The sequence below is a fragment of the Rhipicephalus microplus genome, chromosome 3 (assembly GCF_043290135.1).
Source record: "Rhipicephalus microplus isolate Deutch F79 chromosome 3, USDA_Rmic, whole genome shotgun sequence".
Taxonomy (NCBI): Eukaryota; Metazoa; Arthropoda; class Arachnida; order Ixodida; family Ixodidae; genus Rhipicephalus; species Rhipicephalus microplus.
In genome coordinates this window covers 85635121-85648687 of record NC_134702.1, presented here as the reverse complement: position 1 = coordinate 85648687, position 13567 = coordinate 85635121, and the positions used below count along the sequence as shown (strand labels likewise).

General features: G+C 46.7%; 2 protein-coding genes across 2 annotated transcripts in view; both read right to left on the bottom strand.

Moving 5' to 3' along the window:
• CCT6 (chaperonin containing TCP1 subunit 6) overlaps positions 1-13567 on the bottom strand; it is a 31800-nt gene that overhangs the window by 4380 nt on the left and 13853 nt on the right. Inside the window, exon 7 of the mRNA XM_075889930.1 lies at positions 8911-9155. Coding sequence (XP_075746045.1) covers positions 8911-9155 — 245 coding nt within the window. The remainder of the gene's footprint in view (positions 1-8910; positions 9156-13567) is intronic.
• On the bottom strand, positions 412-2670 carry LOC142803809 (uncharacterized). Its single transcript, XM_075889929.1, has one exon. The coding sequence runs from the start codon at positions 2542-2544 to the stop codon at positions 550-552; it is 1995 nt and encodes a 664-aa protein (XP_075746044.1). The 5' UTR covers positions 2545-2670; the 3' UTR covers positions 412-549.

The following is a 13567-nucleotide window of genomic DNA, read 5'->3' as shown; positions in this document are numbered from 1 at the left end:
AGGGAGGCTACCATCGGATACCAACTTTTTTGTTTATTGAGATATCTTAATGAAATTTTCAGGATAGACTTATAGCAAAAGCATTAGAAGAACTACAAAATTTCATCAAGTTATGTTCACTGGTTTTCAAGTTACAGCAGAATATCAGGGTAGTGCACATGGTTCTCTTATTCCAGGCCTGGAGAACTTTCAAAAGGTGCTGGAACTGTGAAATTAACTATGATGATTCCCAGATTGATACTCCAGGGGGTAACAGAGCCCTTTTTTTTTAATTTCCTTGCTGAAAAGTTTTAGCAGACCACCAAACTTTGTGTTCGTGATTAGGATATTATCAATCAAATTTTGATTAAATATAATAAATAACACACACAATATATTGAAAAAATGGGCTTGTCACCCCCTCAGAAATTTATTCATGTACATAATAAAAAAGGACTTATGGAAATCCAATGAGTGGTTCCAGAGATATGGCTGGAATAAGCAGCCTCACTAGCCAAAAAAGTCATTTTGAGAAAACGACGTTTGAAAGTTTTGAGCACATAGGCAGTTCTAAAATGAACCTGCAGCGTAACTAGAGGTGTCCTTTGGCACTCTCTTTCTTTGCCGCCTTTCCATCTTCTCTAGGGATCGCTTCTTAGCCTTTTTCAAGCGCAGAGAATCTTTCTCGGCTGCCCGTTGAAGGGCCAGGTGGCCAGGTGTTAGCCCCACTGATGAAGCTAGCTCTTGGGTGGCCCTGTAGCAGCCAGCATTGTATCTTAGCACTGCATCATGCAGTGCTGTCTCCACAGCAATCAGTGACGCATGCTGCTCTTTGGGCATGAGGGACCACAGCACAGAGTGAAAGGACTCTGATGCATTCTGCGTCTTTGCTCCCAGGCAGCGTTGCAGAAGAGAAGCCTGTGAGAGCCTCTCATAAATGGGTAGAAGTGCATCTGCAACATAGCGTGGCAGCTTGTACGAATGCTTCGGAGGTGGAACACCGGTAATCTTGCTGGCATTGTGACGACACCAGGAGTCTGCACCCTCTGGGCACAAGTCGTGGTGCAGCTCTTCATCCGTCGACGTCACATGGTGGTACGATGCCATCACTGCCCGCCGCATTGCAGCCACATCATCGGAATTGTTCCGTAGGGCCCAGCCATAATAATCTGTCAACTTGTCGATGAGGGCCTTTGTCAGCCTGCCCTTCCCTCCCAAAGCCTTGTCACTTTTCTGCACAAGGTTGCGAAGTGCAGTCCCCATCCTCTTCTGAACGTGGTTCAGGCATTCCTCTTTTGAAATGGGGACCAGTCCATAAACATTTTCTTGTACAAGGGCAGAGAAGGTGGCACTATCTCCATCAGACACGAGCGTTGTGTAACGGAGGTTGTGCTTCGACAGTGAGCGTGAAAAGAGAATGATAGCTGCCTCAACCTCCATTCTCCCTGATTTAGAGTCGGTGTTTTTCTGGCACACATGATTCTCCAGCCAGCATGCATAGTCTGCGTCTCCAGGCTTTGGCCCTACTTGGCAACCAAGGCACTGATTAGACAGAACAACGGCGTCCAAGATAAGGCCCGTATGGTATTCGATAATTGCCCCGACTCCAATATGGGATGTGTGCCCACGCTTGTGCCATGTTCCATCATAACAAACTGTTATATCCCTGGTGAAATATTGATCCATTTCTTTGTAAGTGGCTTTTACAGCAGAAGCAGATTCTGCATAGAAATTTTCTATGCATTGTGTCTGCGGTTCCCTGAATTTCTTCAGGTGCTCCTGAAAGGTCTTGTGATGGAGGCCACGATGGGACACGTTCATCGCTGCCCTAAAGTCGTTGAGAGCTGTTTGTCCCTTGCCTATTTGTTTTGTTGCCATAATGGCTCTTACATTCACATCAAAGGCCTTTGTGTCATCCTGACGAGATGAACTCCATGAGCTTGAAACTACTCCACAATACAAGCATACTAGCTCAAGCTTTGCAGCAAGTCCAAGTTGGGTGCCTCCTCGTACCTTCATCCCAATCGCGGTGCACCGGTGGCACGGGGTCCGAGATAGCAGGTCATCTAGGGCATCCATTTGCACAAGGAAAAATTTTTCGCCTTCATTTGTAGCGGTGGCAGCTTCATGATCGCGCTCCATTGCCTGAAATTTCCGCTCTGTCGCTGGCATAGCGCCAAGTTCTCTTTGCACAACAGCGCGTTGTTGATCCGCCGCCTCTTTCTCCTCGCACGTCAGGAAACTTGTTCGCAAATGCACAGTTGACGACGCGATCGCACTCGAGGCCGATGAAAGAGAAGATGCGGAAGCCACTGTCGATGAGCACGAGACACCAGGCGCACTTGTAACGACAAATTCTTGCCCCGGCGGAGCAGGAGTCCCGTTGCTAGGCGCGTCGATGCGACCACTCTCTTGCGTAGATGAAGCAGAAGCTGCCCCACAGGTACCGTCGGCGCGATCACCGTCGGCGCACGTGCGAGCGGAGACCCTCGCCGCGCGGACAAGCTTCATAGCTCGCTTCCTTGCACCGAACGATTGTAGCGTCTTCTTTTTCGTTGGGCGCATCGTGAGCGAACACAACGGTCTCGTATAGACGGTTGAAAATCGTTTCGAAGACAGTTGAAACGTGGAGAGTATGCGAACGGCTGCAACGATACACGGAAGCGAGCGGAACACAAAGACGCCGGACGGAGGAGCAGCAGCGGCCGCATCGGCGGCATTATGCGCAAGAGCGCTACGTCATCGCGCGCAGCAGCCAATGGCAGTCGCGGGCTCCCCCGCGTCCTTGGGGAGCGCGCGCTTCGCTCAATCCCAGCTGCGCGCCTCAGCCGCGGGAAACTTGAAAGCTCTCGCGAGCCCTCCAATCATGAGCGGCTTGCTCCTCTCCTGCGCTGCCGCCGGCGACGCAGGTGGCGGGGAGAGAAAGAGCAAGAATTCACAAACAAAACAACACCAAAATGGCGGCGCTCCGTCGAGCGGTCGAGAAACTGCGATCACGCCGAGTTGGGGTATTTTGAGCGCTCGCGCGCCGCTCGAGGGCCGCCGCGGCATGTTCTAAACTTTATTTCAAATGGTTTCGCGACGAATTAGACGATATTTACAGAAAAGGTAGTTTATGACACATATTGTTCGAATATGTGGTTTGCCAAAAAACGACTTTTTCGCGATTTTTCGGTTTTCAAAGGCCGCGTTCCCCCCTTAAGAGATGGCGCCAGATGGCACGCGCTATCCTTATCAGTGGCTGGAACGAGCAGACGACATTAGTGCGGCAGTTTTTGGGGGTGCCATAATTACTCGAGGAAAAAAAAATCGTATTTTTCTTAGGTGATGTGGGGGTGCGAGAATTATGCGAGTGCGAGGATTACGCGAGTAAATACGGCATTTGACTTTAAGAATTTATTGCAGGCCGTGTGCTGCGCTATAATATTTGGCTCGCATCTTTTCGGTAGGCTCGACTACCGATTGGCGGTGTCTTCAGACCATGTTCAAAAAATGTTGCGGAGCCCCTGTTAAACTTGAAATGGGGCTTCGCAGCAGAATTAATAATTTCCCTTGGGTAGATGCTTTCATGGCTTAGCACCACTACACTGCAGTGAAACCACATTTACAGGGGTTACATGTAGATTAATTTACATTTTTTTGTTCATTGCGAATACTCTACTATTCATTCAAATATTTGCACATTTGAATATTCGCACAAGCCTATTAGTGACCGCTTTGCTGACAGCCCCGAGTTCATCATCCTCGTTCTCCAGAGCCACTGCGGTGTTCTTTCCTAGAGTTCACGGCAGCGATCGCCACACCGCCTTCACAAATTTGTGTGGTGCCGAACTTCTTGATTGCAGCATGCAGTCGATCGCATCACAACGAAATGGCGCACCCCGTGCTAGTTTTGATGGTGAAGCAGACACCGGAAACGCCACTTGGCCAATTAGATGCCTAGGTTTTGTGACGCACCCCAAGCAGCCAATAGAATTGCGCGCCGGTACTTCTTGATGACTCATATTTGCTGAAAAACCAATGAGCAAGGAAAGCCAGCGGTAGTGGGAAATTGAAAATAAAGAATGACCCTTCCAAACAAGACCAAGATGGCCACGATAGCTTGTGTGTAACAGCAACGATACGGCACCAAGAAAAAAATAATAATAAAGCGCAATTTTAACGCCAATTTGCGCTCGCATTCCTCTAACAGGAATGTTATAAATCGATTTTGCACAAAAAATAATGATACCGAGATGCTAGAAACTTCGCAGGTAGATGCAAAAATAGGTAAAGATTCACAAAATGTCAGCTTTAAAGCCGGTTCTTTTACGATTTTGGGCCTTTTAAGACCTGTATCCCTCCTTGAGGCTCAAGGGGGGACGTGGCAACAGGAATTGTAAATTTGGTGAAAATGTTCAGTTTCTCAATTGATTTTTTTCTGTAATCCTGAGACCCTGGTTTTACATCTTAGTGTGATTTCAGACCAAGATAAGTAGTAGAAGTTGAGAAACAAGCATTTTACTGGTGGACTGTCGTCAAAAGTTATGTGAAAATTGGGCATAGCAAAATGCAAATTTACAGCTTTCCCTTGACACAGGGCCAGCATATTGGCATCATCATAAAGAGGACATATTGGAGCTCAACATAGCCACAAAGATGCATTTCTCCAATCAAAAATAAAGCTGGCTTCCCTCAGAGTTGCGTTTCATCAGCTTCTAGCACCAATTTCCTTGAGTTCCATTTTCTCAGGTTTCTATTTTTCTTTTTTTTTGAGCAGTTGCTATCAGTCATCTGTGTACCATTCACAACAACTCCGTTTCCTGCTCTTAGAGTCTGAGACATTGGTGAGTGCCGTAAAGCTGTCCATATTTGTGTGCATATCATACAGACTTTTGTACTTGGCTTTTTGTAAAAGTTGTTGGTAAGACAATATGTCCATGATATTTCAGAACAAAATTTTGTGTGCTTAGATAAATATTAAAAATAAAGTAATAGCATTACGGCACAAAATATTCCCTCGTGAATATGTTTATGCAAAAAATTGACGAACTTGTATCTAATTATCTAATTATTTTGGGATGACAATGAGAGTCTGCCAAGTGTTGCAACTCAAAAGTCATATTAGATTAGATAACTCAAAACCGATTTCAGTTATGATATCAGCACAACAAATTACATCTGCATGCTGAATTTCATCCCTTTAGTTTCGTAATTAACAAAGATAATTGTCATTGCCACGTCCCCCTTTAAATTAACACTAAAGAGCAAAACTATTTTTTACATATGAAAAGTACGATTTCAATATCCCAATAACACCGCTCTTTAAGGGGGGAAGAGGGTTTTAAATTTTTTTTTTATATTTCTTGACCAAATTCAATGAAAATTGTAACCCAGACAGAGTTTTTCAAGCTGATTTCAAAAATATAATTGCTTTTGAAATTGGTTGGCCAGTTGCAGAGATAATTAAAATTAATCCTATATTGTTTATCAGAACAATGGAAAGGCAATTATTGGCCAGAATATTAATATTGACATATGGCTAGATACTATGAAGTGTAATTAACACAAATGTAGGATTACTTTTTTAATATTACAAGTATTACCAATTTTATAGCAATTTGAAGTTTAATCTCCAGATATCTCTATCAAGCGATTAAATTAGTACCAAGAATAAAAATTTAGAAAGACTAGATTGAAAAATCTGTTCCTACATTTGTGTAGGAGACATATGTAGCTACATGCCACCACAAGAATTGTGGCTCTATGTGACCTCAAGACCAAGATATCGCTTTGGCAAGTTTCAAAAACATCGAAAATGACATTCTGAGAAAACGTCAAAAAACAAAATAGGCTCATATTTAATACAGAAAATCACAAACTATTTACAATGTTCACAAATGGCCTAGCATCAGTACCCTCCAGGAACATAGTCTGTCTGTTTAGAGTCATTTCGGTGTTGTTTTCGTAGCACACGCTGCAAGTTTTCTGCAGAAGCATGCTTGCGTGCGCATGCTTCAGCACGGTGGCGATCTTTTTCACTCATGCGCTTGGTCAACTGTTGGCCAGGGTTTAGCTGAAGTTCTTGAAGTATGGCTGTAGAAGCTTTTTCATACCCAGAATTGAACTTCATTACAGCCTCTGCCACAGCAGCTTGCACAGCAAACAATGATGCATGTTTCTCCTTCGGCGCCAGTGCCCAAATAATTGAGTGGAGACACTCGTTGTTATTTTGGGTCTTCCCTCTTAGGCATCGCCGAAGAAGCGATTCATCAGACAAACGTCTGTAAACTGGAAGAAGCGCCTCACATACATGGGGTGGCAGATTGTGGCGGTGTTTTGGAGCAGGCTCACCTTTGGCCTTTGCTGCGTTTTGGCGGCACCATGAATCTGGGCCCTCTGGACAGAGAGTGTGGTTAGAAGTGACATCGTTTGAGGTGATGTGGTAGTATGTGGCCATGACTGCTTTATGCATGGCCTTGACATCACCTTTGTGCGATTTCAAGGCCCAGCCATAGTAGCTGCTGAGCTTGGTGATAAGCTCACCAGTCAGCTTTCCTTTCCCACCGAGACTCTCTGTACCAGAGGACTTCTGCTTGGAAACTAGATTTCGCAGTGCTGTGCCCATTCTCTTGTGAATGTGGTTAACACAATCTTCCTTGTCCACGGGTATGTATCCATAGACTTTCGCATCTTGAAGAGCAAGGTAAGCGCGGCTGTCACCATCCGACAACAAGGTCGTGTACCGCAGCTTATGCTTCTGCAGCGATCTTTGGAAGAGGATCAGTGCCGCTTCCACCTCCATCTCCCCAGCTTTTTTGTCCGTGTTTTTCTGGCATGCGTGTGCCTCCTTCCAAGCCTGGTAGGCAGGGTCAACTTCTTTTGGTGCCCGTGCGCACCCAGCACAGAAATTGCTGAGCACTACATAATCGAGCACAAATCCTGTGTAGAGCTCAATTACGGTGCCGACGCCGATATGAGACGAGTGGCCGCGCGTCATCCATGTGCCATCGAACGATATAGCGATGTTGTCCGGGCTGTTTATATTTAGGTCACGGTACAAATCGCGCACTAATTGTGCACATGTCCCCATCAACTTTTCTGCCCCATCGGTTGCCGCGGGGACGAGTTTCGTTTTCAAGTGTCCCTGCCATGTTTTATTGTGCATTCCTCTCTCCGAAATGTTCATCGCCGCAAAAATGTCGTTCATTGCGGTTTGCCCGTTTCCGGTGCTCTGCATTGCACGCTCCGCAAGGATGTTTATGACAAAAGGCCTGAGCTTTGCTTTGCCGCTCACGCGCGGCGAGCTCCATCCCTGCACATTATCGCCGCAGATCGCACATTCGGCAACAAACTTCACAGCAAGGCCAAAATCCCGCTCACCTTTTCGCACCGTGAGGTTACCACCACAAATTGTACACTTGCAACTGGTAGACGCCAGCAGCGCGTTCATCGAGTCGTAACTAGCGATGAAAAAACTTGTAGCGAGATCGTTGCTAGCTTGTGTGGCAGCGTCATCACGATCCAAAAAGTCAGATTTTCGGGCAGTAGCAGGAGTTGAAGCAAGTACATTAAGTTTTTCTTGAGCTTCACTCTCTATACGCCGCAAATCTTCTGGCTGCAACATTGCAGTGTCGTGCCGAAACGACGACGAAGACCCGCGGCGGTTGTCAAGAGCGCTTTGGGGGACTAGGCCTAACACGCCCGCATCGGCGCCGCTCGACTCGGGAAGCACGCCGTTCTCCGCATGGTCAGGAACTGGTGGTGGCACAGCAGCGCATTTCTGGAAGTTGTACGGAGTCTTCCTCTTCCTTTTTGTTCCGAATTTGTACTTCGTAGCGAACTTCGGCGACGGCGTCGACATCGTTGCTCACGTGCGAAAACCAGTTGACGCGTACGGTGTGCGCACAGTCGCCGCGGAGTGATGCAGACGATGCCTGTCAGGCCAATGGCGTGACCCGCTGCGGGTCACGTGCCGTAACTGGCCAATTACTGCGCGTGTTGGGACTTCTTTTTGAATCGGGATATCTTCACAGCCAACGCGCGCTCGGAGCCGAAAATGGCGCGAAAATCAAGACGAGAGGCTGCGCTTTCAAACGATATATGATTCGCGGCTGTCGGACAAATATGACGGCCGTCGCGTGTCACGGAAAAGGCGCTTTATTTACCAAATTCTTGGCTCATATTTAGCTGGCACTGGTGCTAAAATTGATATTACGGCTAAGATATCGTTTCAAACTGCATAAAACTTGGCGAAATGGTAGAATATTGGATGGAAATAGCAAAACTGCCATTTCCAAAAAATCAACTTTTTGACGATTTTTCGGCTTTTAAAACCCGTGTCCCCCCTTAACAAGACATGACGCTTGGTAAATGAGAAAACGCACGAAAGCAAAATACGGGTGCAGATGCCACCTTGAGATTCCCACACCAAACATTGCGACGTCAGATTTTAAAGGAGTCTACTGGGTGCTACGTAACTTCTATTATAAAAATGAAGCACAATGTCATCTTTGGGCCATAACCTTCACGTACAAAATTTCAGAAAATTTCATCAAGCCAATGTCGCAAAAATACGAAAGGTACATATGGAAATTTCTGATGTCGCACGCAGAGATTTTGGCACAAAATTTAAAAAGATACTTCAACCCTGATCTTTTCCACTAATAATGAACTTATGATAGTGAAACATATGACATTAGAGTTCTCAGACTGCAGGCTGTCAATCTAAACCAAGTCATTGGTTCTTTTTGTGTCCCTTAAAACCACAAATCAATTGAAAAAAAAAAAAAAAAGGTTTGAGACTCCACTGAACCACAATCACAAGCTTTTTACAAAGGGAACCTCCGCCGCAGTGATTCCTCTCCCATAAACTGCAAAAAAGCTTTGGGACTCCACTGAACCACAATCACAAGCTAGGAAACCTCCGCCACAGTGGTTCCTCCAGCTTACCATCCTCGATTGCATTCTTGACGGCACGCAATCCATCGTACACCGCGTCCTTGATCTGGGTGATTGTGTGCTTGTTGGGTCCCTTGATGAGTACCGTCACAGAGCGTGGGTCCTTGAGTTCCTCCACAAAGGTGAACCTGTTCTCACCCAACACGTGCTCGTACACGAGTCCCGCGTGGCCAAGCACATCGGGGGTCAGCTCTTCAAAGGAGTTCATGGCCTTGCAGCCGCACGCCAGCGCCAGCCTGCAACAGAGTCAAAACAAAACAGCAATCACTATCGACGCAATCATTGGTGTCGGCCACGCAGTTTCAAAGGCATGCAGTCAACATAGTCATACACAGTGTCATGAGCCAGACATTCATTGCTCAGCCCATTTTTCGGGTAGATTGAATTCACGCAGCATGGCCAGATACATCCATCTTAATGAGTCTGGTTCTGTTAAGGGGGGAAGCGGGTCTTTAAGACCGAAAATCGCGAAAAAAATCGATTTTTTGAAAATGTTATTTTTGGATTCTGCCGCTACTGATGCATAACCTCGCCAATTTTCATGCGTCCCAGATCAGTATTTTAGCCGTGACAGCGTTTTATGTGACATCAGCGAGCTAAATTTTTAGCGAAGGACGCGTGAAAAACGGGCTTTTTCAACGCCGCGCAGTTGCCGTTCTACGTTCCGTACGGCAGCCATCTTGGTGTCATTCGAACGAGCCGCGCTTTTTCTTGAATATCCCGCCGCGCTTGTTTCCATCCACTCGGAATTCGTGCAGAAAATCCGCGCCGAAAAAAGGTCCCACCACGTGAGCCTATTGGCGCAGTGAGCGCATGTGACCAACTCGCGCCTTCTGATTCGCCGCGCCTCTCGCGCTGTCTGCTGCGCGCAGCACACTCGAAGCGGCAAGTTCACCTCGCTGTCGTATCTGTGTTGTTCTCGTCGGTTTACCCAACCTGCGCAAGCTGGCAAGAAATTAGAGCAAGCGTTTTTGATCTTCCTCGACAAAAACTGCACGTTGCGGCGGCGTACTGGCACGGTGCCAAGCGAGCTAGCCGAAGTACGTCGCAGCCACCGAGAGTGAGTTAGGCCTACGCTCTCGGACACGTTTTGAACCTTTGATCATGGCGAAGCCATATCAAAAGTTCCGCACTGCTCATAAATTCGGAAAGAAGCGCAAAAAGACTAGGGCAAAGCGAGATTATGGCGCGGGTGCACCAGAAGCGCAACCAGCGCAGGACGGCGTGGCGACTTCATCGGTCGAAATCTCGATTTCTCCACCTGTCTCGGTGACCGCCTCGGACGACATCAGTGATAGACAGCGTGGCACAAGGCTCGACACGACGTTCTTGACGAGCGCCGATCGTGCGCGACAGCAGAAGCAGACCGAAGATAAGATCTCCAGCTTATCTGCAACTTCCGCGAGCGAGCGCAAGCTGCAAACGCTCGCGACAGCGCGCGAGGACTCTGACCCGTCGGCGGCTACCTACGGGATCGTCGATTTCTCCGCAATAAACAAGCTGCTTGAAAGGACTACTAAGTGCCGGACGTGCAATGGGACCGTTTCGATTGAAAAAGGTGCGTGTGACTATGGACTTGCGATGAAACTGACTTTAGAGTGCACCAACTGTGGACCTACTGGCAGTGAGTGGAGCTCTCGGCGGGCACCCAGTCAGGCTAAATGCCCCCCATTTGAAGTGAATCTCCTGGTGTCTCGTGCCATGCAAAGCACAGGGAATGGCCAGGCAGCCCTCAACGACGTCTTCTCTGTTATGGGAATTTCCCACAGGGGACTTCATCACAAAAGCTACCAGAGCCATCTGAAAAACAAACTGAATCCTGCTGCAACAAGAGCTGCAGAGAAGGTCCTCTCTGACTGTGCCACGACCGTGAAAAACTTGTACCAAGAGCTGCACTTTGACAATCCAGGAAATGTGGCCATCTGTTATGATGGCACATGGATGACCAGAGGCCACCTGTCGCACATTGGTGTGGGTGTAGTTATAGAGCTGTTTACAGGCTATGTATTGGACTATGTTGTCCTCTCAAACTTTTGTGCCGGCTGCCAGCGCGCACCACCAAAAGAGGACCCAAATTACTTGGCTTGGGAGTCGACGCACACCTGCCAAAAGAACACACAGTGCAAATCGGGCCATATGGAGGTAGAGGCAGCAGTGACCCTCTTTGAGCGTTCAATTTCCCGTCACGGCTTGCGATACACAGTGATGCTGTGTGATGGGGACAGTAGATCCTTTCGTGCTGTGGAAGACGCAAAAGTTTATGGTTTTATACAGGTCCAAAAAGAGGACTGTATAAACCATGTCCAGAAACGAATGGGTACCGCACTACGCAACCTTGTGCAAAAGCATAAAGGTTCTGGGGATACACTAAGTGGAAGAGGCCGCTTGACAGGTGATGTCATAGAGAAATTGTCTAGATATTATGGTTGGGCGTTAAAGTCCAATGTCGGTGATGTGAATGCGATGCACCGGGCAGCCATGGCCACATATCATATCACATCAACTGATGAACAATTGAACCACACCTTGTGCCCAAGTGGGAGTGAGTCGTGGTGCAAGCAGAATGCTGCTGCTGCAAAAGGAGAGCCGCTGCCAAAACACACCAACTTTCCTCAAAATGTCCGTGATGCACTGCTTCCAGTCTACGAGCGACTTTCTGACATGGAGCTGCTGAAACGCTGCCAGAGAGGAAAGACGCAAAATGCAAACGAGGCACTCCATTCGGTTATATGGTCTCTAATGCGGAAGGACAAGCATGCTTCACTGATAGCTGTTGAGACCGCAGTTGCTGAGGCAGTGATGCGCTTCAATTACGGTGTGAAGGAAGCGTCCGCTCGTATCCTTGGAGAACTTCAGCTGGAACCAAACTCCATGAGTAAGAAACGGGCAGAAGAAAAAGATTCTCTTCGAATAATGAGTGCTGAGCGGAAGCGTTCAGCATCGGCCAGGTTCTTGCAACAAGCAAAGCGGCGGCAACGACAAAAATGTGATAAGGACTACTCTCCTGGGGCCTTCCGAGGCATTTGTTTGCAAATTAAAGAGTTTTTATTTGTGTGGCACTACTTAAATACACGGAGTTTTGTTTTTTGCGATTTTCTCAGTTTCAATTTTTTGGCCACCTTTCGTTCTTCCGTCAAGCGTTTCTCAGCTTTGGTACATTCGATTTTGATAATTTTTGTCTTGCTGAAAAGCTGGATGTCTAGTGAGTGCAATAAAGTGCCATATGTTACTGTAGGAAGCTATAAATTTTTAGAAAAGATAAAATAAGAAAAATATGTGTTCACGGTAATTGAATGGTGAACTTTGAAGCTTCATAACTTTTGTTGTAGGAAGGCTAGAACCATAAAATTATGCTTCTTGCACTCTTTGATATCTATAGAATGCAACGACATTTCATTCAGCATAATCCGTGTAGCCAGTTCATTAAAAAAGTGACCAAATGAAATTTTAATTATTGACTCATTAAAAAATTAATGGTAAGGGGTACATAAAAATTGAGTTCATATTTGATATATGCACATGTAACTACATAATCACCTAAGTTTTCATCGTCCTAACTTAAATAAAAAGATGCTTTATGTCAAAGCGCCTCTTCCCCCCTTAAATAATTCATGTGCACGGTAAAACCTGGAGAGTCAGATTACAAAGAAAGAACAGTGCCTTCATTGTTTAAAATGTTTTCAAAAAGCAGAATCAGACTTGAAACCCCAGGTGACACACCACATTGTTTGCTTTATAAAATAGTTTTTTTTTTTTTTTCCAACAGCAGAGCATTGCTTTGGGGTCAGTACGAAAGGACATTTCCCGATCACAGCGGCACTTCGAATGACACTGCTGATGTTGTTGTACTGCTTTTCCAGAAGCTTTTCTGAACAAACTTTCTCAAATTGTTTCTCTGACTTCCACTGAGTGCAAAAAGCCTTATTACAGTACAATCGCAGAAAAACAACCAAAACTCGATTAGGACTTTGTTTCAGTAATGCGGTGGAACTTCAGCCATTCATCCCTACACGCTAAAATTTTTCCAATTGTGTTTACTGTGTACACATTTAAGGGGAACGTGGCAATGGGAGTGTAGTCGAGCCCGCTTTTAACGAACCTGAGCCTGACGCGGCTTCCGTTTGCTGTACCCAAAGTTCGTACTGAATGAAACACAGCTTTTAAAAAAGTTGCGAGTGAACGCACAAAATTTATTGCCCAAAAAGTCCGCGCTGCACGTGTTTCGAAGAGCAGAAGCAATAAGGGCGGTGTCGAGTTTATTTCTAACAGCAGCGTGCTCTTTGCCGAGGCCTGTGGCATAAGCTGCATGAGGCACTGGCTCCAAAGTATCGCCGTTCTCGCAATCCGATTCCTCCAAATCGCTCTTGCGGCGTACTTAATTCACAATGCCCAAATCCGTGCACGGTTCCACTGTGTCGGCATCATCATCGCCCGTAAATAAACCATCGCAACTGATGTCCCGCCCGCTCTACCAGGTCCGAGTCGACGATGCGCTGCCACAAATCGCCGCCGGAGTGGTCCTGTTCGAAAGCTTCAGGCTCAGCATCGGGCCTGACGTCGACGAAGATGGCTTCGCGAAAACAGTTTCGCGCGCATGCATGTAGCCGTCATCGCTGCCCTTGAAATATTCACCATCTTCACAGCTAAG

Bases quoted from the DNA above. Each gene is read 5' to 3' on its own strand.
- LOC142803809 (XM_075889929.1), bottom strand. From the start codon at position 2,544: ATGCGCCCAACGAAAAAGAAGACGCTACAATCGTTCGGTGCAAGGAAG.